The 24084-nt window shown below is 44.0% G+C and overlaps 1 protein-coding gene across 2 annotated transcripts in view; it reads right to left on the bottom strand.

Moving 5' to 3' along the window:
• DAP (death associated protein) overlaps nt 1-19056 on the bottom strand; it is a 63661-nt gene extending 44605 nt beyond the window's left edge. Inside the window, exons 1-2 of one of the 2 annotated variants that reach the window (XM_075586228.1) lie at nt 18872-19056; nt 9268-9379 (exon numbers count right to left, since the gene is read on the bottom strand). In XM_075586228.1, the coding sequence (XP_075442343.1) occupies nt 9268-9379; nt 18872-18926 (167 nt within the window). In that variant the 5' untranslated portion in view covers nt 18927-19056. The remainder of the gene's footprint in view (nt 1-9267; nt 9380-18871) is intronic. The other variant, XM_075586229.1, reaches the window with a different exon arrangement.
• Nucleotides 19057-24084: the final 5028 nt, after the last annotated feature.

Consider the following 24084-nt stretch of genomic DNA (forward strand, 5'->3'; position numbering starts at 1 on the left):
CAGCAAGTGAAATGCATGCCCGATCGGGTTGAGATCAGGTGATTGACTCGGCTATTGCAGAATATTCCAGTAATGGAGGGGGCATCCCATAGAAACAGGGCGGTTTATATAGCGGCGCTTCAGGTAAGTACTGTCACATAGTGACAAAAAATAGAAACAACACAGCACTTCTTCAGGGATTCACTGAAGAAGTAGTGTTGACTACGAAACACAGGAATTGTCGAAATATAGTGTAAGCTTTACATTTATTTGGACATACAGTACCAGGAACACGCTGTTACAGCATTCAGAGTGTACGGCTAAACAGGACGTTTGACTATTGATACAGTGGGTCGCAATTACCAGCAACAGAACCTGTGACGTCATCGGCAGCCACCGAAGCTCTGGCACGTGCAATCGGCTTTTGCCATCAGTGTAGAGGGACCACGCAATAGCGCTCACACCGAGGGAAACCCAACAGACCAGGACCGATATCATTCACAACAGGAGTCGGTGGTTCATGGAGAGGGGATCCTGGACACTCCATCCGGTACAGCCCATGGGATTGGACGATCGAGTGGGATTTTGCTGTAGATGCAGATGATTTAATAATGTTGAAATGAACATATTGTTGAAATGAACTGGAGGGGTCTCTGGAGATTAAATTATTAGCAGTATTCATAAACCATTTTGTCTGTCATGTCATGTCTCAGAATCCAGTTCAGTGTGAAAGAATGTGTGTTTGTATGAAAGGATGAGTTTCGCTGACAGTAGATTTGAAATCTGTGCTTATTGCTCCACGCCCAGAACAATAACTGATAAGAAGAATAAGACGTTTCTATTGTTGCACAGAAGTATAGCGATAAGACGGACCCCAACGTACTTTGTTGTTGTCGTTTTGATGTACCCTTATGTACTTTGTTGTTGTACTAAGTTGTTATTAAGCAGTTTTGCTAATGTTTAGTGACCTTTAAAATAATAGGCTTAGAATAGGTAGAAGCCTGCGTGATCACCGAATGTATGCGTCACGTCATCATAATCTGCCTATTAACCAATGTTAGACTATGAATATGAAAAGTGTATATAAAGCCTGCTTGGGCCCTCCCCTTGCAGAATCACTTCTTGACCCTCCTGTTTGATCATTCAGAATATTATGCAATAAACTACTCATTATCCAAGTACCCATGTTTGCTCTTATCTATGTACATTTGCAAACTATGACAAAGCAATTGTGGTATCATGTCCCTAACATGCCATGCTCTTTTATCCTTACCTTAATGTACGTGCACAACTCACCCGCCGACTGAAAATTTCAATACATTTTTATATATACTACACTGAGATTTTGCGCGGTTTACTTTTTTCCTTAAGTATTGTCATAGTTAATCCTTTGTGCGCCAAGCACATGCGTGTGGTGTGTGAACAGAATAACTCCTTTTTTGTGAAGTGAGTACCTTAATAATCATACGCGGCTAGCAACAAATGCACTCATTGAAAACATCCATGGTACAGTAAGTGGTATAATGGCTAATAAGGTCTACTGACAAGTGTACATGCCATGGGTACTGAACTGTGACAATGATTAGGATGTCGACTCATCATGCCCAGGATAGTGTAAAGGACAGATAGGGAAGGGTGATACAACTTCCTCATTTGTGAGCGAAAGGGACGAGTCTTACTGATATTAATTGATTATTATTCTGGTAGCCACAGGATGCGGTAGTGCAGAGCACAGCGGAACAACAGGACTCCACAGGACAGCAGTGATGAAGAGTAAAAAGTTTTCTTTATTGACACGTCATGGTGCAGACAGGTATGGGTGCAAGATCTCCTCCTCTTACGCGTTTCTGCACCATGACGTGTCAATAAAGAAAACTTTTTACTCTTCATCACGGCTGTCCTGTGGAGTCCTGTTGTTCCGCTGTGCTCTGCACTACCGCATCCTGTGGCTACCAGAATATCTACTTTACCAAGCAGAAGCACGCACATCCAGGAGAAAAACGGGCATGGTTCACGTGAGTTTTTTGCATTATTGCAATTACTGGGAGGTACTATACGGGTGATTTCAGGCGGTCTGAGACTGTGTCCTCATTGGGAGTGATGTGGTAGGGTTTATATATCTCTGCTCACAGCACTCACCAGGACCATATATACATGTCTTTTATGTACGCCCACCTGCATACCCCAGCACTCACTTGTGTTTAAAACCTACCGTTGATTAACGTTCTTCAATCAAGATTGTTTATATTGCTATCAACCCTGGCCATTTGTAGCACTATTTTAGAACATTGTTCTTTTACCCTGCAGTTAATTGATTATTAAGTGATTATCATAACTCCTGTATAGTCCAGGGTTAATCTCTATTGGAGCTGAAGTGACTTTAGCGTTCCAAGTGGATACATAGGTACCACTAGAAGTAATAGTCATAGTAGGATTGTGGTGACCCTATATACTGATATATAGCAGAATTGAGAATATTTGACCCCATCGTTAGTGGCTACGGACAAGAATAGTCCGCTGTAGAGAGACAAAATTGCCTAAGTGGACATAGGAATAATCTGATCACACTGAGGTGAAGTATTAGATGAAAGGGGTGAACACAAAACCTTTGTTTAGCCCACTGGGAGCAAGAGTGCTAAGCGTGTAGATCCACTTGGCCTCCTTCTGGAGGAGGGCAACATCCCAGTCGCCTCTCTCAGGCTACTTGAGAACTGTTCTATGCCCAGAAATTGGATGACATTCAGGTCGCCATTGTGGCAGATATTGACATGCCTCGCTAGAGGTTTATCCACTTTGTTGCGGATGGTGCCAATGTGCTAGAGTACCCGCTGTTTTAGGTGGTGTTTTGTCTTGACCATGTAAATCTTGACACACACACAACTCCTACGCTCAGGCAGTATATAAATGTGCGGATCTTTTAAGATTTGGATTGGTCCCAGTTGGTGAATTGTTTGTTATCCGCATGTACTTACAGGCTTTACATCTTTGACACCTGAATCAGCCCTCTGGATTTGGTGGCAACCATGTTCTAATTGGTATCTCGTTAAAGTGGCTGTGAACAAGCATATCCCTGAGGTTTCTTGCCTGCCGGCTCCCAATTGAGGGGCAAGAGTGTAATGCCTCACTAATGTGCACATCAGCTTTGAGAATGTGCCAGTGCTTCTGTAGGATTGCACGCGCCTGGTGCCATTGCTTATTAAAGGTGCCAATAAAGTGTACCACTCCATCGCTAGGTTTGGGTGTGTTATCAGTAAGTAGGGCCATGCGTGTAGACTATTTTGCTCTCTTGTAGGCATGTTTGATCACCCTCCTACTGTACCCTCTGTCCAGAAAAAGTTTGGTCACGTTTGTTGATTGTGCTTCAAATTCCTCGTTTGTGCTATAATTCCTTTTAAGCCATAGAAATTGGCCAATTGGTATGCCATTAACCGTGCCTTAGGGTGGTGGCTGGTGGCTTCCAGCAGGCTATTAGTTGCTCCCAACCTACTTTAAGCTGAAGTGGGGGCACCCTCTTTGACTACCAGTAATACACTAGAGGTTGTTTTGACCTCGTCCTCTCCCAGCTTGCTACTTTACACCGACATCATGTCAGGATTTCTGTCTGGTCTCCCTGATTTCCAGATATAGCAAAGCAGCAGAAAGTATTATTGCTACAGACTACCAAGTTGAAGAGACTATTGCGCAGCCAGACATCTATAACTACTTCTATGAACTAGATACAACTTACAAACTACAGTTGAAGACCTGGTGGGAGGTGACACGCAGGACCTGTCCGTTTATTTATGCAGGTATCTGTGTTGTATGGTGTGATGTAGGCAGGGAGGCAGGGAACAGATCTGAGGGCCAAGTTTTATTAATGTGTGTGGCCCTGTACAGAGGCCTGATAGAGCACCGAGTACACCACTTTCCTCTCAGCTCAAATATCAATGGTGGCCATTTTATTTCAGAGCCCGGCCGAGTCAGTTTAAGCCAGTGCCTCTGTGTCTCCTCCAGTCACGGATTACACCTCCAATCCACGGAGGGAACCCACCTCTGCTACCCAGCTCAGCTATGGGCCCGACCATCCACGAAGAGTCCCTCTCCACTTCGGCACCGTCACGGGTCCCTTGGGAAAAAATGGCCACCTCGCTCCTCTCTTCTAGCCACGCACGTCAACAGGTAGATAAATGAGAATATGTACGATTTTATTTTGGTGAGGGGTGTCTTCTGACTAATCTAGTCTGTTTATGTTGCCAAATTAGCGATCAAAGTAAATTGCAGAGCTGTTAGGCACAGTGCCCCTGTGGGGTAGCAGAGTTCCTGCGGACCACCTTTGTGTGTTATAGGCTTCACCACAACGGTCACCCCAGTCCCGTTGGCCCAATCCGGTCCTGCACACCCGAGATCTCTCCCGTGGTTATATACGCATTCTAGTATATCCTCAGTGTATTGGTAGATTTGGTTGAGTGGTTTCTGCCGTTTTGAGACTGCACGCTGGTGTTGGTTGTGACCACTAGGCCTTCATATTGCCAAACTCTTGTTTCATGAATGCAGTTCAGATAATTATAAAAAGGATATTGGTGTGTAGTCTATATAATAGTCTTAATGAATTGACCGTCTATAAAAAAAAACTTGTGGTAAAATTATAAGAATGGCAGTTTATTTTGTTTCTCTTGAGGAGCTACAGCTTTATGCGGCCATCTTGCAACGCTCCAGGCCACGCCCTCGCGACCTTTTGTTTACGAAGGTACTCACTTTACAGCAAAATAGTTATTCTGTTCACATACCTCACGCATGCGCTTGTTGCACAAAGGGTTAACTATGACAGTACTTACCTGAGGTGTTGCTATATAAAACCACCCTGTTTCTATAGGACGTCCCCACCATGACTTTGCCTTGAGAAAGTGTTTTGCACTCAAAACGCGCACGTCGGCACCACCGGCTGACGTGCATGCGCAGGGCATACTCGCACCCCGCTCCCACTGAAGTCGCACGGCGACTAGCTGCAGTTACCTGCTCCTGCACAATACAGACTTCGTGCAGTGGCTTGACGGTCACGAGGAGTCTCATTTTGGGTGTTCGGGAACGTATTTCATATATCTATATATATATTATTTACTAAGCTGATTATACTTCTGTTCTGTAGAAACATCCAGTGTCAGTATGTTTCCTAGTATACAGTGTTAATGTTTAATTTCTCTTAGTCCACACAACAACAGCCATAACAAAAGCAGCAAGTTCTGCATCTATGATGTGTCGCCTTGTTTTAATCACATATGTTAATAATCATGCACATTGGTCAATGTCATAAAAGGCAATATGAATATACAGCTCAACTCCGTTATAGCGCGATCCGCTACAACGCGCTCCCAATTAAAAAATGTCGCCATGGTTTTTTTTTTTTTAATCATTCAATACTTTACTGCCGACACACACACACACATACATACATACATGCATACATACGCCTCCCCCCTACACAAAATATTTTACCATACCGAACCCATGACACTTCATACACTGGGGAAATCCTCCAGCAAACAGGACAGGTAAACGGCAGCACAGCAATGGATGGAGAGAGGCCGATGGTAAGTTAAAAACAGACATTATTCAAACAGCGTGCTGTCAGGTCCTCTGACGCGTTTCGGCCCGTAGGACCTTTGTCAAAGATCCTACGGGCCGAAACGCGTCAGAGGACCTGACAGCACGCTGTTTGAATAAAGTCTGTTTTTAACTTACCATCAGCCTCTCTCCATCCATTGCTGTGCTGCCGTTTACCTGTCCTGTTTGCTGGAGGATTTCCCTATCTACGATTCACTGCAGGCACGCCGGGTTGGTGCTGAGCCTATACGCTGGTCCCACGCTGTTCCTCGTCACTCTGGAGCGACGCCTGAGCCGCCGGTCATGTGACCGCCCTCTGCGACTGTTCTGTTGCAGGAGGGTTGGCGGCGGAATCATCCACGCTCCATACGGGAGCCAAGGCTACTTCATCTGGCCTAAGTGACAGAAGATAACGAGGCACGGAGGATCACAACTAGACCACATATACCACACCACCAACTAACCGTGAGTCTTTCTATCTCGGCGTTTCTGGAGCTCATTCTGAGCCAGCCGCTGGGAAAGACATTAGGTTATATTTTCATGCTGCTTCATATAGCAGTGTGGTGTGGATCTTATGACATTATCCTTCTAAAGGCTCACAGCACCACCCGCTTTTTTCTATTGAGCACCTAAGGGGTTAAAAAACTGTTTTTTTGACCTGTGTATACACTTCATACACTGGTAGCAATTCCCTAGCTGCTACACCATAGGATTGGTGTGCCTTTCAGTACTGTGCATAAGGCTGAGGCCCCAGTACCTCCGCTGCACGCACGCCCGGGAGACTGGCGGCGCGTGCAGCCGATTCCCCGGAAGAGACACCGGGGGGGTGGGGGAGCGTGGCCATGACGTCACCCAGCAGGTTCGCCCTCATTGGCTGAACCGCCGGGGGGCGCGGCTTAGTGCTCCGTCGCGAGTCCTGCTCTCAATTCTATTGAGAGCAGGAGCAACACTCGCCACAGCGCTGCGGCCCCCCCTCGCAGCGGGCCCGGCGCCTAAGTTAAGTTTGTTTATAGAGTCACACTCTTTCCCCACCCCCCCCTCCATATCTTTCCTTGTCACCCTCCCCTGGCTTCAAACACTTAACACCCTACTTTATCTACAGTACATATCTGTTTTTTTTTTTTTTTCCCTACACTGTTTTAGCCATAGATTCCTTTGTATATCAGTATTGCTCGACCTGAAGAAGAGAGAACTCTCGAAAGCTTGTCCTATGACATAAATTGTTAGTCCAAATAAAAAAAAAATATCACCCAATACTGAAGAACTCATTTATTCTGCACTATCGCAACTGGACTAACACGGCTATTTCCATACTGCTGATCAGCATTAAACTAATAGTGAGCTACCAGTGGTCCCCAACAATATGATTTAAAAAAAAAAAAAAAGGAGCCCGTGGATTAATAACCTCTGCAATATACTATTGAAAGCTACAGTAATTACAATGAATAATAATAATACAATTCACTGTGTCCTATTTGTAATTAAAACTATGACATTAAACCACAGATTTTTGTAGATATTAAATAAATAATTTTTAATTGTAGCATAAAGAAATAAATCTCTACACCAAATTGCTATTAAAAGTAATGTCATACATAAAATTGTCACTATAGCAAAATAGAGATACGCTATAAAACATTAACAATTATTACATATATGCACACACAAAAGTATCTTTTAGTAGCAGGATGGACCACATTTATTTATATGAAGCGCCCTCAGAAATGTAAATGAGATAGATAAAGATATATAGCAAAAAGAAAAATGCTGCTGCGCTTGCACCACTGCACAGATGAAAGGCAGTAATAAATGGCCTGAAGAGTATGTTTCGTTTAAAAAAAAAAAATAGAAAATGAGCACTGAGTGACTGACAATACAAACACTAAACAAACATGTAAAACAAAGGATGTTGACAAGGAATGGGATGGAATAGACAGACACAATAGGTTAACCCAAAAGCAGATTACGGCCACTCACAATGTTTAAAAAGAAATACGCAAGGAAACTCAAATGTAGAACTCTGAACTGCACCCTCACTCCGCCATCTGGTGTGCTGAGGCCATGTGGAGAGATACCGGCAAACTTCCGCTTGATTATACCAGGAGTGTGTGTCCACACTGTATTCCTTCTATGGTCCAAATCTCGCGAAGGTTGCCTATGGTACCCGGATACTCAATGATACTCACAGGACCGGTGGATTCAGCTGCCGGATCCACATACACACACGGGGGGGATAGTTTGATCAGTGTAGATAACAGTGTTCATGAGTTCAAGTAATGTTTTTCAACAAAGATCCACCATCAATGACCATCAGAGGTTTGGAGAGTGTTCCGGTGTCCCTGTTGGGAGGTGATAGATTCAGGAGGTTATGCCTTCGGGAGACCTTCTGGATCTATACATTAGATGCATTGCCCCCCAAGGGTTTTAATGAGCATATTGTCACCAGCACACTCATCTAGCCTCAGTTCCTTTCGTTTTTCAACGCGCTTTTTGGTCCCATCATACCTTTCTTTTTTATATTTATAAAATATAGCACTATGCAAGTGTAATGTATTTATATATTTACTATATATTTTTTTAGCACATTGCTACATGTAATGTATTTTAAATCATGTTGTATTTTATATCATACAGTATTGCATATTGCTTGTGTTTGTATTGAATTTATATGATGATTATTTAGAAGCCATGTATATATTTTTTACACATGCTCTTAAGTAGACTCATATACAACCACATGTTACTGTACTTTTAAATTATTTTATTTATATTATTCTTGAATTTCAGCATTGGTGACTTGTTTTGTAGTTCCCCCAGTTGTTAGTTTGTTTTGTATTGGCTGTTTCCCAATTAGCAGACACCTTGTTTTGTTTGTCTGTTTGTAGGTTCAGTGTGTATCCAATTAAGCAATTAAGTATTAAGCTATATATGATCACCTAACCTGCAGCTAATTACTCCCTGATGAAGTCTCATTTTATGCGACAAAACGCGTAGGGTTAAGGACAAGGACTTATGAATTTATGAACACTTATCTACACTGTGTGTGTCTACGTGGATCCTCTACCAGCAGTGATTAAGCAGCTGAATCTGCCGGTCATGTGAGTATCATTGAGTATCCCCAGGTAACATTTGCAACATCGTGAGATTTGACCCATAGAAGGAATAGTGTGGAGATACACTAATGGCGTCCTCAAGCGGAAGTTTGCCGGTATCTCTCCACGCCAGATGGCGGAGTTAGGGTGAAGTTCAGAGTTCTACATTTGAGTTTCCTTGCGTATATCTTTCTAAACATTGTGGGTGGCTGTAATCTATGCACTTTAGTATCCTATTAAATATTACTTTGCAGTATTTTGCAATGGGAGCCCGCTGTCTTTTTGATATAGAGATATATAGATATTCATTTTTATTTTTTTTAAAGGTGTAAGTCAGCTGAATGTAACTTAGTAAACATGACCCTTCCCTTAGTCCACTTTCGTCATAGGAGTGACAGTTCCTTTAAAAAGTGTTACAAGACAGGTTAATCAGCAATTCTTGGAGACCTCACATTGTTTAATGGCCTCTGTAAGTGGAGAAAGTTTTTGTTTTTGCAGTCATCCTCTGTTGTGCTTTGAATTACGGTATGTGGATTTCAAGTGAGGGAGAGTCACACAATGGTAATTGACATTATTTTGCCTGATGTGGATTTTGTGTACATAAGAGGGTACTCACGCGATGCCACTTTCCCAGTTCTCTTCCTCATTATCCTTCTCCTTCTCCTCTTTCACTTCTACGTGGGGTGTATGTGGATGTTTCTGCACAATCCGCATACCTCCAGCTTTGACTGAAACAATAATTCAAGCAAATCAAATAAACAAATAGAGGACAAAGTGTGATGGTGCTATGCAGTGCATTCTTGTAAAAAAAAAAAAAAAAAGGGGGGAGATGGTGGAGGTGTCAATACACAGATCACTTTCGAGGCTTAGGACTAGTGACCACGGCCGTCCACCTCCCCATGTTGGTGGCCTTGCAGAGTGGGAGCAGAAAATGAGGGGGGCTAAGTGGGAAGGTGTTACCAGAGAGAAAACACACACACACACACACACACACACACAGTTCCCCCCTCTAAGGCTGCGCTTATAGTGTCGGCTACGCTTATAGTGCACAAAATGGCACGACCAAGCGACAGCGCAACCAAAAATCTGGTAGTCACGGTTATTTGATTTTTTTCGGCGACGATCTCTCCTTGTGGCCAATCAGAACTTCTCCGTCCCTCTGCCTTCCCCTTTTATGACGTCACTGGCCTTGTAGTCAGCGACGTCGCCTAAACTTAAATTACAACTATTGCAATGGCATCAGCTGCGTCGCCGTCGCTATAAGCGCAACCTAGTGGAGCTCGGCCAATGCAGGGGGTGGAGGAACAGGCAGGGGCGGAAGGGATTGACTGTGTGTAGCAACAGCCCTGCTCCCTTCAGCAGGCAGGGAAAAACCTGGCAGTAGGTGAAAAGGAAGTAGTGGACAGTACAGTCACAAAAAATGCCCTGGTGCTATGCTAGTAGTGGCCAACTCCAGTCCTTAAAAAGGACCACCAATATGTAGGTCAGGTTTCAAGGATATCCCTGCTTCAACACAGGTAGCTCAGTCAATGACCGGAGTTGGCCACTCTAGTACTACTACTTGTCTTCATTTATAATCTCAGAGTACTGTTCCCACTACTTTTTTACTGGTAACACACAGTTCCACTTTCTTTTCTATATATAAAAGAAAACCTGATTAGGAAATATTTATTTCTATGTTAATAATGTAATTTTATTATAGAGAGCGAGCAACACTACTGTACATGTTATACACTTAAACGTAGCAAGGTGCGATTCTGTGAACAACTTCCCCCCAGAGCCTTGTTTCTTACAGCAAAGTCACCGTCCAGATGTCACATGGAAAACAGCACGGTAGCAGACTACGAAAGCTGATCTCAGGAAAAAAATTCTTGAATCATTGAACCGACCTCCTGGATTACTTGATAAGGTCTCAATCATATTTTTAAAGTGCAAACAATGAAAAGAAAAACAAAATTTCTGTTGAGGTTGATTCCTGACAAAGCCTTATATGTTGAACATGTTTTCCCCCCTTCAGTTTCATGCTAAGGGTTTTCAAAGGTCATAAGATGACTGTCATGCTTTATATGGGGCAATAATAACCTTTCTACCTTTGGATAGGCACATTCGTTTATTTCATTTTTTCTCCTCAAAATCAAATAAAGCACTCAATATTAAAATATATATACTATAAGTACTGGCTGTGCAACCTGTATGTTCTTTTGATCCTCCAAATTGAACTGAGGTTGTCATATTGATAACATTGTAATGAAATAAAAATCAGTTAGTAAAAATAAATCATTGGTATAAAAGGGCGATTACTTTTTTTATTGGTTTGTGTAAACAGAAAAATAGAAAGTGATGGCAATGTGGCTCACCTAATCTGCCAATTTCCCCTACAAAAATGACAATGCTCCAAGGCTTACATTTTTCTAAGCAGTGCTATTCCATAAGACACCTTATAACAGCTCACGTCAATGAACTAACTGTAAGGCCTCGTCCAAGTGGTGCCGAGCGGGCGGGTGCGCCTGCTCGGCGCTTAGCTGCTTGCCGAGCAAGCAAATTTGAATTTGCTGCTCGCAAGCGCGCCACGTGAGTGGTTCACCCAATAAGGGAGAACCAGCTCCGTGATGTCGTGGCCGCGCCCCCAGAAGCACGTGCACCTAGCCGGCCACGAATCACCCGGCCGAGCAGGGTGCAGCGCACGAGCGCCAGCTCCCTGCCTGGCCGAGGCCCAAGGTGTCCAGTGAAATAGCACCACTTAGTTAATAGGGCCGCACATATTAACACAAAGTGTGTTCTGGTGGCCAGTTTCATGCAACTGCTTTCTTTCAGTAGTAGCAACACATTTCCTGCAAATCTGTTCCCCACTGCTTTTAATTATAGCCCTTTGCCCTGGTTACTCTATTTCTCTACAAGATGCTTCCCTTCTGCACTTTGAAAGTTTCTATTGTATTTCTAAATCTCTGGTAACTATCCCCCTTTAATTCGCCCGTGTACAAGTGCAACGGGTTAATTACCCTTGGGTTGTTATTTACCTGTTGCACTTATCGCCAATGTGTAATTTACTTATTTGCTATTGTCATTTCGTGAAGCACTCAATACATTGTTGGCACTATATAAATAAAATTATACACACATGTTGAGGACCCCTAATACAAAATCTACTTTATAAGGCTTACGGAGTCCCAAGATAATCATAAATTAATTTAAAAGTAATTTTGTCTTGCATTCAAGCCGCCATGTTTTGAAGATAAAGTGCACAAGAAGAAAAGACCAAAGCGCAAAAATAGGACGACAAAAAGAGGGACAGAGTAGTACATCCTAGCAAACAACTCACTATCCAAGGTAAGTATTACACTGGCATTTGAATTTCATTATCATCGCATATCTCTAATAAATTGGAACTGGAAAAACATTGATCACTTTAAGAAAACGGGTTGTTTTCTCACAAGATCACTGAAGTGCCATTCATATCCTCATTCTGCAGAACTTCTTCTCTAACAGCGCAAGGATGTGCACCCACGGACAGAGAGGGGTAGAGAGATATACAGACACACACACACACACACAATATATGTGGGTGTGGTGCGAGTACACTCGCATCAAAAACGAGGGTACAGGTGGATCAAAACAAAAATTAGAGTGCACGTAAACAACCAAAATAAAATACAAAATAACACTGCCTTTGTAAAACTTGCACCATTGTATACAGTACATCTTTTTTTCCCCCAAAAACGATTTCACGCTTCACTGTGCAGATGCAGCAGGCATTATCCCACTGGTGCACGGCAGCAGATGCGTGTAATAGCACGCTGGCCCCTTGCCCTTTTCACTGGCGGCTAGTGCACACAAAATGGTGGCTGACCCGCTGGCGCGTTGTGTGTATATCATGCTGCATCTGCACTTATATTGTTGGAACATGTCAGTCTGTTATTCCCACCGACTGTGCAGTGTGAATTTAGGCACTAGAAATTAGATTGCATGTTGCCTGTAAATTGTGTGTGCAACACTGCAGTCAGTGACATAAGAAAATCAGTATTATTAAGAATACACCCCTTTCCCATTTTTATGCAACTCACCTTTACGTGAAGATACAGCAGCTCTAACATACAGATCATTCCAACATAGAAAAAGAACATGAAACATTACATACTAATGTGTGTGCTGGGTTAAGCCTCCTATTGAGCCTCACCAAATTGCAACCTGGCACACGATATATCAGAGCTCTCCAACTAGTTCTCTAAAGCAGCCAAAATCAGAAACCATTAGAATTAAGATGACCACAAGTTTATTGAAATACTATTTTAGATACATTTAAAGACTTGAAAATTATTATATATCAAACATTTTCAAGTATTTCATCTGCACCATATATAGCTATTTTACTAGTGAGTTTTTTAGTGTGAAAAATTACAGGAGCAGCATCTAAGAGCCACATCAAGGCTTGCGGCCTGGCAGTTGCATAGTCTTGCTTAGGCTACATTTATAGTGCCGGTGACGGCAGGCTGCTGCTGAGGCTGGAAAAATCTAAATTGAGAAGACTTCCAGCGATCGCGACCAAGCTGTCGCTCTGCGCTTAGTATAAGCGCACGCGACGGCGGCAATGCATTTGTTTTGACGCGATGTTGCGTCGCTGTCTCCGTCACCAACACTATAGCGCAGCCTTATACAGGCATACCCCGGTTTAAGTACACTCACTTTAAGTACACTCGCGAGTAAGTACATCTCGCTCAATAGGCAAACGGCAGCTCACGCACGCGCCAGTCAGCATATCCTGAACAGCAATACCGGCTCCCTACCTGTACCAAAGCTGTGCGCAAGCGTGGAGACTATAGAGCCTGTTACAAATGCGATATTTCCATCAGTTATGCACATATAGGACGTTTGCAGTACAGTACATGCATCGATAAGTGGGAAAAAGGTAGTGCTTCACTTTAAGTACATTTTCGCTTTACATACATGCTCCGGTCCCATTGCGTACGTTAATGTGGGGTATGCCTGTACTGAAGTATAATGGTTGGAAAAAAGTTATACTCATCAATACTTTACGCTCGTCCATTCTGCTGCATATAAGCATTCAATTAGATTCAAGGATTTATAACCCTTTGGGGAGGAGATTTCTGCTTCAAAGTAGCGGCGTATATAAGTTTCCAGTTAACTAAAGCTTTCTTTATATATAGAATACGGAGCCAAGCATTCTGGGACTTGCTGTAGTTAGAGAAAAAAAAAATGTTGCATTTCGAAAAGACGGATTTCAAATCCCCCGATGCTTATGGGCAATAGTATAAAAAAAAAAAATAACTGAACCAAACTATCTGGAATACTTGGAGCTGATAGACAGCAAATCAACAGTTACGGTAGTAATTATTGAGGATTAACAGTGAAACTTCTGACCCATCATGAGTTGCAGTCTGAGTCGTATCAGCAATAAAAAAGTAACAAAAATAAATAAATATTGAAGCATGAATTACAATAGTATGAAATAAACTCAGTGACTCCAGTATTGCAGCAAGTCACAGATTATGATGTTAAATTGCTGCAAACAAATTGTCTGAAAAACAAACTTTTTGTGACGTTGCATTTTCCCCCCTGCAACACTGCATGTATTGCAAATCCATTTTACCCAGCCATGGTTCAGGGGAGAAAAAAAAAAAGAAAGGGGAAGAGAAAAAAAAATAAATAAAAAAAGGAAGGACTGTATTCTTAAAAGAAAAGAGAAAAAACAAACCTTAAATGCACTGTATTTTAATAATGGTGTTCTTTTAAAGCTTTGAAGTGGAGATAAATTTGCGCCACAGTAAGGAAAGAATTCTGCAAGTGGGAGTTCCTGGTTTCATTTATTCTGACAATGTCCTCCTCTTCTTGCCAACAATTTACAGTGCACATGCCAGCAAAATAAATGACCCAAAGCTGGCCGGCCCGTCACTGTGATTACTGCGCCACTGGTAGCAACAATCCTGATTAGCACAGGCAGGAGGCACCACATCCGAGAAGAGAGCTTGAAGCAATGCCATTGCCTGCACACACCTACGAACCGCAGGACATGAACTCATATGGAGTTACTAAGGAAGTATATAATTCTGGCTTAATTGTGAGGCATCTCATCTGTTCCAAGCGAAAATATTCACCTGCATAAATGATTGAATTTGTATAACAAATATAAAACCAGCAACTTTTACTACGATATCAAAAGTGTGAAGGATTGCATCCTTACGACTGTTGCGGTTCCACCTGGTGAAATATATTCTGTAATTTTACTGGAGATATACTGTATAGCTATATATCTATATCTACACGACAGTTGAAATAAAGAACTCCCTGCTGTTATTAACACTTGCTTAACACAGTAATTGGAGATGTTTTATGCATTTACTCATTTACATCCCAATTAGCAAATATGAAAAACAATAAGTATTATAGAATATAGAACACATATGTAGCATGTGGGACTTAAACAAGTATCCCTCAAAGTAATTTTGATGTGAAACTAAAGCAAAGTAATATTGTGTGGTGCATGTGTAACAGTGGAGGTGGAATTAGAGGTCGACTTTAGATATTGTTGGTGGCACAAATGCACATGTATAATACCATATTAATTCAACACTTGCTTGTACAGAGGTTCTTGAAAAAAAGCCTAGGATAACGACATACATGACCTTTCTATTTTTATATTTACAAGTATGTATAAGTATTTTGAAATAATTCATAGGAAATAAAAATATCACTTGCGCGCATAACCCTGCTTTTCTCATTATTTCTTGGCATACAAGGCTTCTCACTATAGTCAGGAATTCTGGGAAATGACATGCAAATGAGCACTCACAGTGCACCTTTCGCTTCTTATCCATTTTAAATGGCCAACCCCTATAAATAATTAATGTAACTTGTTTTTGGAAAGGTTTCTAAACAATGTAAATTGAGACTTGGGAGTTACTTCAGTTGCTTTATTTGTTGCCCTTTGTTTGACTTACTGCAGTTTAATGCAGCAGCCCGCACTAATTTTGTTTTTCATTTATTTAATTTTTTTTCTTGCCCTTTCCGACGCTTTTATTTTAAAATCTGATGCTACGTTCAGGAGCTAAGCACATTTGAAATAGTAAGTGTCCAGGAGGTTATAATGGCGTTCTTCCCCAGAGATCAGAAGCTATAGGATTAAGAAAAATACATTATTTTTAAACGCTAAAAAAAGCATTTTCTTAAAAATAAATATTTTTTTTTTTAAAAAGGAGCAGGATGCTAACATTATAGGAGTTCATTTTTTATTATTATTATTATAATATAGGCTTCTGCAGGGATTGCTGCGTTAAGTCCCCTTCCCTAAATGATTCTGTGATAGGAGGGAATCTTTATAAATCAGATTGAGAGTAAAAAAAAAGGACTCCAAGTAATCATAAAGATAAGGCACAAAATAAGTTATGATGAGTAAAAAAAAAAGTGACAAAAACCCCCCACCGTACAGCAAATAACAAATACCACGTGAGCACATTTGCATGTCCTGTCTGAGGCATGTGCTCACAAGTGATATTTTTATTTACTGTACAAAGGTAAGGCAGCAAGTACATGGTTGAATTCCCATGAATGATACAAATAAAAGGGTGGATGCACAAAAAGAAATGTACTGCTTAAGAAAACATTGCAAGGATCCCATGATGTGCTTGCAGACACATAGGCCTTGTAATGGAGTTCTCAGATGAGATGTTTTAGCATTGAAATAGAAGTGATGAGTCAGAGCTGCACATTAACTTTGCCTTTCTGCATCAGCCTGGAAGAGAAAGCAACATCCAACATTTGGAGCAGTTAGAAGCTGCACATGTTAACAGTACATATGATTAATCCTAACGTGTCTTACTGTAATTTGTCTCAGGCATCGCTAGAGGCTAAACAGGAGCACATTATTGAAATGCTGCGTGCGGATTGGTCAACATTTCTGGCATTGTCAGTAATGGCTGGAATATGTCACCTCGCCAATCGGCTGCATTTCAATGATGCCTCCCTGCCAATCTCCCACCCCTCCTGCAGAGATGGCCAAGAGGCCTACCATTGTTGAATCGTGTATCGATGTTTCATACACAATCACATTATCTTGTATTTGACAGTCACGAACAATTTCTCACAAACATTCATCTCTATGACGTTTTGCATAATTTGCGTGATTCACAAACTCCACTGAAGTGTATTTATCCACGAAAAAAGTTGCACCATTCTCTGGCAAAAACACAGAGAGAGAGAGAGAGACACAGACAAAAAAAATATATACATATACACAAACACACACACACGGCCATGTGTTTAACTAAGAGGTTTTCTGATCAGCAAATATTACACATTTGGAAGTATATGTTGGTACTTAAGCACTATAATGTAGCATATGGTGTGGGATTTAATTAACTGAGTATTACTATATTTGTTAATTTAAAAGAATATAAGATGTCAACATATTTAGCAACACTGTGAATTTATGCATGAAAAAGTCATTTAAAAGTAATATTGTACATACTAATAATACATCATCTGCTAGAAAATTTATAGAAGTCATAGTTGAGTCTCTTGAAACAACAGACGAAAAAATTTCAACTGACTTCGCCAATATGGCTTTCAATTTTCAGCAGCACCAAGAGTTTTTTTAAGGAACTTAATTTTGTCTATGGAACCCTTAAGGATCAGATCAATAAAAAAAAAGTTACTTGTATAACTATATATTTAAAAAAAAAAAAATTAGACTGGCTTTCCAAACCATACGTTTTAACTATTTCACTGCCAAAAAGTAATCTGCCAGGTGTTACTGCCCCTATGCAACAAAAAGGATTAAGCAATGAATGCATTTAATGGCTCTGCTGTGAGCTCATAAAAGAGCACGTGTTTGACACACGCAGGGACACAAGACAGAAAGGTTTCCTATAACATATTTAGTAACACACCTTTAGTTAACGGTGATAAAACCACGATTAACAGGTGAACATATTTGTGCATATAACAGCAAGCAGTCTGTCAGCTGCTGAGTTTCTACAGTACGTGCTGCATAAGGCAAATGTGTCAGCAAGAACGTACACCGGGTTTGTCATTGTGCTGTCTGTATTTTTACTGCCTTAGGCGCGTAATATAGAGTGCGCACAGGCGCTACTGTGCGCGTCAATTAGAATTGGCTGTGTCCAGGCCTGACGTTCTATACTTCAGCCGCGCGCGCACGGCACTGAGCGGTGGCACGGCAGATCACAGCAAATACATGAAAATGTATAATTTCGCGCTGCTGCCGTGCCATGTGGCGCTACCAAGCCAATCACAGCGCGGCTTTCGCTGTGACGTCTAACCACACCCCCTAGCCGCGCATGCCACCGCTTACAACATATATAAAAGAAACGCGCGCGCCACGTGCATGTGCAACGCCGGGCACGCGCCAGCACCTACTATATAACAAGCCTAATCATCCTCTGTGGTAGGATGAGCACCTGATTAAAAGGAACAGATTTAGTCTTGGAGGTCAGCAGCTCTGCGCACAGGGGCTCTATGGGGAGATATAAGGGAGGTATAGAGGGAAGGGGAGAGGTATCAAGACAAAAGTGGAGCAATTCTGGGACAAAATAACTACACCATATGCATCAACATAGACCTCATAGAGCCAGGATTAGGAGGTCAAACTTTACTGCAGTCAGATCGTCTATTTTTCTACTCCTGTTAAATTGGAACAAGGATGCAGATTGGAAGGAGAGGTTGATCCAGTGCTGCTTTTCAAAATAGAAAATAGGGCTGCCAATTCCCAAATAATAATAATACCCCTAAACATGCTGGATCAACCTAACCCACCGTGCTGTTAGATTCCCCACACTGGCCCTATTTACGAAGCCATGCTCGGTAAGGGGCAGTTGAATAGGCTATAAGGTGCCTCATGGTGTAGCACCGCTTAGTAAATACACCCTAAATGAGATGCACCTCTCAATGTACATAATCTGTTCAAATACTTGCAAGTCAATCAATCAAAGCCCTGCAAAACGATCCTTTGCAGATCTTGCGGTGCAAAGGGTTAACACACAAGCAAGATATCATGTCCTATGCCTGTGTGATTCCTAATAAAAGCAATGCTAAAGGGCTTGCAAATCCACTTCCTTATTAATCTGTCCAACTCCTCCACCATATGGCACTGTTAATGACGCCTCCTGGCCTGTGTACATTCTCCCTCCTCCCAGTCCTGCTCAATAGTAAACAAAACACACATGAAATCTAAAAGGAGGAGGTTAATATACCAGCAGGAAGGTGGCCAGCTTTGGTGTCCGTTTTCTCTTTGGGAGGAGAAGACATGTCTTCTTTATATGCAAGGTTTTCAGCTTCTCCGCAAGGTATCTGAGGGTACAGGGCACTGCAAACTTGGTCTGTTGCTGATCACACATCAGCAGTGGGTGTAATCCCCGCCCATTTCCTCTTGTTCTCCCCCTCCTCCTTCACTCCAGCCCAGTGATTCCCCGTCTCCCCCCTTCCTTGCTCACATTACACTCTCCTCCTGTCAACGTGGCGGCTGCTGCAGCAGGAAAACTTCTTTCTTTTTTTTTTTTTTTGGATTCTGTGCTTTATTGAAAAAGAGCCACTTTTAAGCAGTTTTTTTTAAATCGCAGAGCCTACCGCTGCCAATGTCATTTGTAGCGCAATGGCATGTCAAACTCAAACTGTTTTCATTTGCGTTTGTGGGCGTCTGTGTCTTAACTTCAAAATGTCAAAATTGTTATTCCCCCACCCCCCTCCCCATTAGTTTTTCACAGAAATGGGCAGTGCTTGGCATGCTGATGATGTGAATGTTATACTGTATCTCAATTTTTTTTATTTTATTTGCGCCATCAAGCACGTGTCAAAAGTTCAACTCAGTGTATGTAGCCCTGCTTCCTAGCGAACACAGGCCACTACCATATGCTGTATTACCTGTAGGCTCACAGGGTCTGAGCCTCTGCCACAGAGAGCCTGGGGTACACACAATACCTATAACTTGGTGCAGCGCCTCCACCTGCGACAGCTTCCGCCCGAGGGGAAGTGGGTCTTCGCAGGATTTATGTACATAACACACACACACACAGCAATATCCCTTAACCAATTAACTTTACTTGCAGAACCGTATGTTATACCAACAGGTGTCCCTCCCTAGAGGAGACACTATAATCGCGTCTCGCCGAACGCTCACCCTCCCACCCCGTGTCCAGTTCCCCTTGGGAATAGTTCTCCCACCCTCAAGTGAGTCAATGGATGTGTATGAGTGTGACTGCGCAGCCACTGTGTCCTGAATGAATGATGGTACCGTTGGTGCACTTTAGAATTACCTGCCGGGCACTCCAGTACCCGGTGCGGTTACTATCTTCAAAAAGGATCAGCGAGGTGTAGATGACGTCACCCGTAGGTGTCTAGGGCGATCCCACCCAGTCACGCTGCGACCCGATAGCGGGGTCTGAGCCCAGACCTCCCGCTCACTTAGAACTGTCCCAGTGGTGATAGTGTGGCAATAAGGGAACCGGAACCTAACTATGGCCAGTCCCTAGCTCCGCTTGTCTCTACAGGGACTCGGGGCCTAATTGGGCCGGGGGCATTCGGCCTAGGTAGGGGGCGGTCTGCCTCCCCACACCGAAGCTCCTTCTCTCCTCTCCAACCAACTCTGACCTCACGTGTGCGCAACCTCTTCCTTTTCCTCCTGGCCTCGCACCTCATTGGTCCAGGCGCATCACGGGGACCCGCGGGGGCTGTTGGGACCCGTCGTGCTCTACCTCCTTCGCGGGCTTTTCCTCACCCTCGCTCTGCGCATGCGCAACCTCTGCTAGGCTAAGTCTGCGCTGACGCCAACCACAACATGGCGGCTCCCTTATGCGGAACCTCCGTTATCGGAGTGTTCCTTAACTGCAGCCTACCCACCCATAACAACCAAAAGGGTGGAAAAGGGGTCCCGGCTACATCCACCCCCCTGCGGATTCCAACGACCCCGCTTGGACGATACCTTTAACTGGCACAACGTTATATAATGGAAAATGCCTAACATACATTCTTCCTCTAAATCAGATTGTACATCTCACTAAACATCACAATTACTGATTTCAGTCGATTGCGAGCCCACTGCTGAGCCTCATAGTGGGGTGCCCCAAACTGATCGTAGGCCTTCCTCATTGGAGGTTGCCCATTCCTCTGACTTCGCCTTAACTGCTATTCGGTCACTCCCTCGGGAGAGTGACTGTCTGAGTCTTGCACCTGGAGTTCTTCCCTTGAGGGGGTTGCAATCTCTACATTGTCATGGATGGGTACGAAGCACGGGCTCAGCGGGTCCAATACTAAATCTTCCGGAGCCACCCCCAGGGGCGAGCGCTCCCGGAGCCCTTTACCCGAAGCTCCGCCGGGAGGTGCTCTCTGGTGAGGGCCCTTTGAGAGGTTCCCTCTTGTGGATCTTCCGGAACATCGGAGTTCCCTGACTCTTCTTCTTCCATTGATATCTCCCCATCCAACGAGGATGACGGCCATTCCAAATCCCCCTCCTCCACTCGGGGAATAGGGAGTAAATGATTCCGATGCCAGGTCTTCACCCGGCCCTCCGAGTCTTTAATGCGGTAAACTGGAAGGCCGGGCATTTGAGAGGCTACCTCATACACCCCCTCCCGTCAGCCAACTTATGTTTCCCCGGTACTCCCAGGTTACGGAGAAGCACTGCATCGCCAGGTTTAATGTCACTGTGTTTAACTTTATGATCATAACGCCTTTTATTCCCGGCATTCAGTTTTTCGGTGGACTTCTCAGCTTGTAGGTAGGCCCGTTGCAGATTCTCTTGAAATCGCTGCACATAGCGGAAATGAGTGGTATTATGCACTCCATCGGTGGAGACTCTTAACCGTATGTCCACAGGCAGTCTAGCTTCTCGGCCAAACATGAGAAAGTAGGGTGAGAACCCGGTGGAATCGTGTCGCGTGCAATTGTAAGCATGCACTAATGTTTCCACATTCCGACTCCATTCAGTCTTTTCCACCCCATTAATGTACCTAACATGTCTAGTAAGGTACGGCTGAATCGTTTCGGCAGGGCATCCCCTTCGGGGTGGTATGGAGTAGTGCGGGACTTATTGATATGCAAGAGTTTCAGCAGTTCTTTGATTAATTTGCTTTCGATGTCTCTTCCTTGATCTGAGTGGAGTCGTTGAGGAAGCCCATAATGCATGAAGTACTTCTCCCAGACCACCTTGGCCACCGTAATGGCTTTTTGATCTTTGGTCAGAAAGGCCTGGGCGTATCGGGTATAGTGATCCGTGATGGCCAACACATTCCCTATGCCACGGCTATCAGGTTCGATACACAGGAAATCCATACATACTAAGTCCATGGGTCCCGTACTTTTTAAGTGGCCCATTGGGGCGGCCCTGGTGGGTAAGGTCTTCCGCTTAATACACCGCACACACCGTCGGCAGTGATACTCTACTGCTTCTCTCATCTTTGGCCAGAAAAATCTATTTCTCACTAGTCCAAAAGTCTTGTCTATCCCCAAATGGCCGTGTTCATCGTGTAGAGCCTTCAGTACCAAGTACTGTAGTCTTTTTGGCAGTACTAATTGTCTTCTGTTTGGGTGATTATGATACTCCACAACTCGGTATAGCAAATTGTCTCGTATTTCGAATTTGTCAGCTTCCCGCATCAGTAGACCTCCTACATCCCCCGGGGCCTGTCGGAGGAGGGCCGGGCGATTTTGTCGGATGGCATAACGAATGGCCCCTGCGACCGGGTCTTGTTCTTGGTATCGTACCATATCTTTCCAGGCTATGATCTTGTCTGGAGTAACATGCATACCACTGGGGTCTCGATAGGCTTCTGGGATAGCATTTGATGTACACCCTAGAGAGTCAGCCACTCGTAATTCAGAGAATGCCACTTGGTCATTGACTATGGCAGCTGTACCACATAGGGCCCTTATTCCGGGTCCCGGAATTTCTTCCCACTGATTTTCGTCGGGGGTAGTGGCCAGCCCTGGTCGCCTAGACAGGGTGTCTGCTCCAATGTTCAGGGGGCCTGGCTTGTATTTCAAGGTGAAAGTGTAATTGAATAGAGCGGCCAACCAGCGATGCCCGGCCGCGTCGAGTTTGGTGGAGGTCATGATGTAGGTGAGGGGATTATTGTCGGTCGGCACCTCGAATGACACACCGTACAGGTAATCACAAAGTTTGTCCACAATGGCCCACTTGAGGGCCAAGAACTCGAGTTTGTGCACGGGGTAGTTCTGCTCACTAGCAGTAGGACTGCGGCTGATATACGCTACAGGTCACAATCCCTCGGGATACTTTTGATGTAATACTGCTCCTAGGCCGTTGAGGCTAGCATCCACATGTAGTATATACGGTTGTTCGGGGTTGGCATAGGCCAGCACGGGGGCCGCCGTCAGACTCTGTTTCAGATCCGTAAAGGCTTGTTCACACTTGGGTGTCCATTTGTCCCCGAAGGACTGTCAAGCAGGTGTGGCCTTCCGGCCTGTGTCCCCCGGATATATTTTGAGGAGGCCGTTGAGGGCTTTGGCCCGTCTGGAGTACCCCTCCACAAACCGTCGATAGTAGCCGCAGAATCCCAGGAACGACCGCAACTCCCCCACATTGTCAGGGTGGGGCCAATTGACAACAGCTTCTATCTTGGCGGGGTCCGTGGCAATTCCCTCACCGGACACTATGTGTCCCACGTAAGTCACCGAGGTCCGGCAGAAACGGCATTTATCCAAGGAGAGTTTGAGCCCTTCTTGCGCTAATCGGTCAAGTACTTTCAAGAGTCGAGCCTCATGTTCTTCCAGGGTTTTCCCGAAGACTATGATGTCATCTAAATACACGAGGCATTCTCGGGGGTTCAAGTCACCTAGAGTCGTCTCCATTAGCCGCTGGAAGGTGGCGGGGGCACCACATATGCCTTGGGGCATACGGGTGAATTGATAGAACCCTAGGGGGCAAATGAAAGCCGTCTTCTCTTGATCCTCGGGGCTCATAGGTACTTGGTAGTAGCCGGACCGAAGGTCCAGTACACTGAACCATTGGCTTCCATGTTGGGTATCCAGAATTTCTTCTATGCGGGGAAGATTATACTGGTCCAGTACCGTTCGATTGTTCAGCGTCCGGTAGTCAACACATTACCTCATGGTCCCATTCTTCTTTCGCACGACCGGCTTCTTCCATTTCTTTGATCGCAGCTCGTACATCCTCTACATCCCTAGGGGCTAGCCGACGGGAACGCTCCCGGAAGGGTTTGGTATCAGTCATCCGAATGGTGTGTTGGGCGTTGCGACTACACCCCACATCCATTTCCCTAGTAGGGAATACTGATCGTCGTTCCTCCAGCTGTACTCGCAATCATTCTTTCCAGGCGTCCGACAGTCCAGATGAACCGAAGTCAAACTCTAACGGCGATCCAGGTTCGTCCACTCTGGTAGTCTTTACCTGTACGGCTTCATCCACCGAGCTGACGGGGTAAATTCTCCC

This window comes from Ascaphus truei, chromosome 2 (genome assembly GCF_040206685.1).
Source record: "Ascaphus truei isolate aAscTru1 chromosome 2, aAscTru1.hap1, whole genome shotgun sequence".
In the NCBI taxonomy this organism is placed as follows: domain Eukaryota; kingdom Metazoa; phylum Chordata; class Amphibia; order Anura; family Ascaphidae; genus Ascaphus; species Ascaphus truei.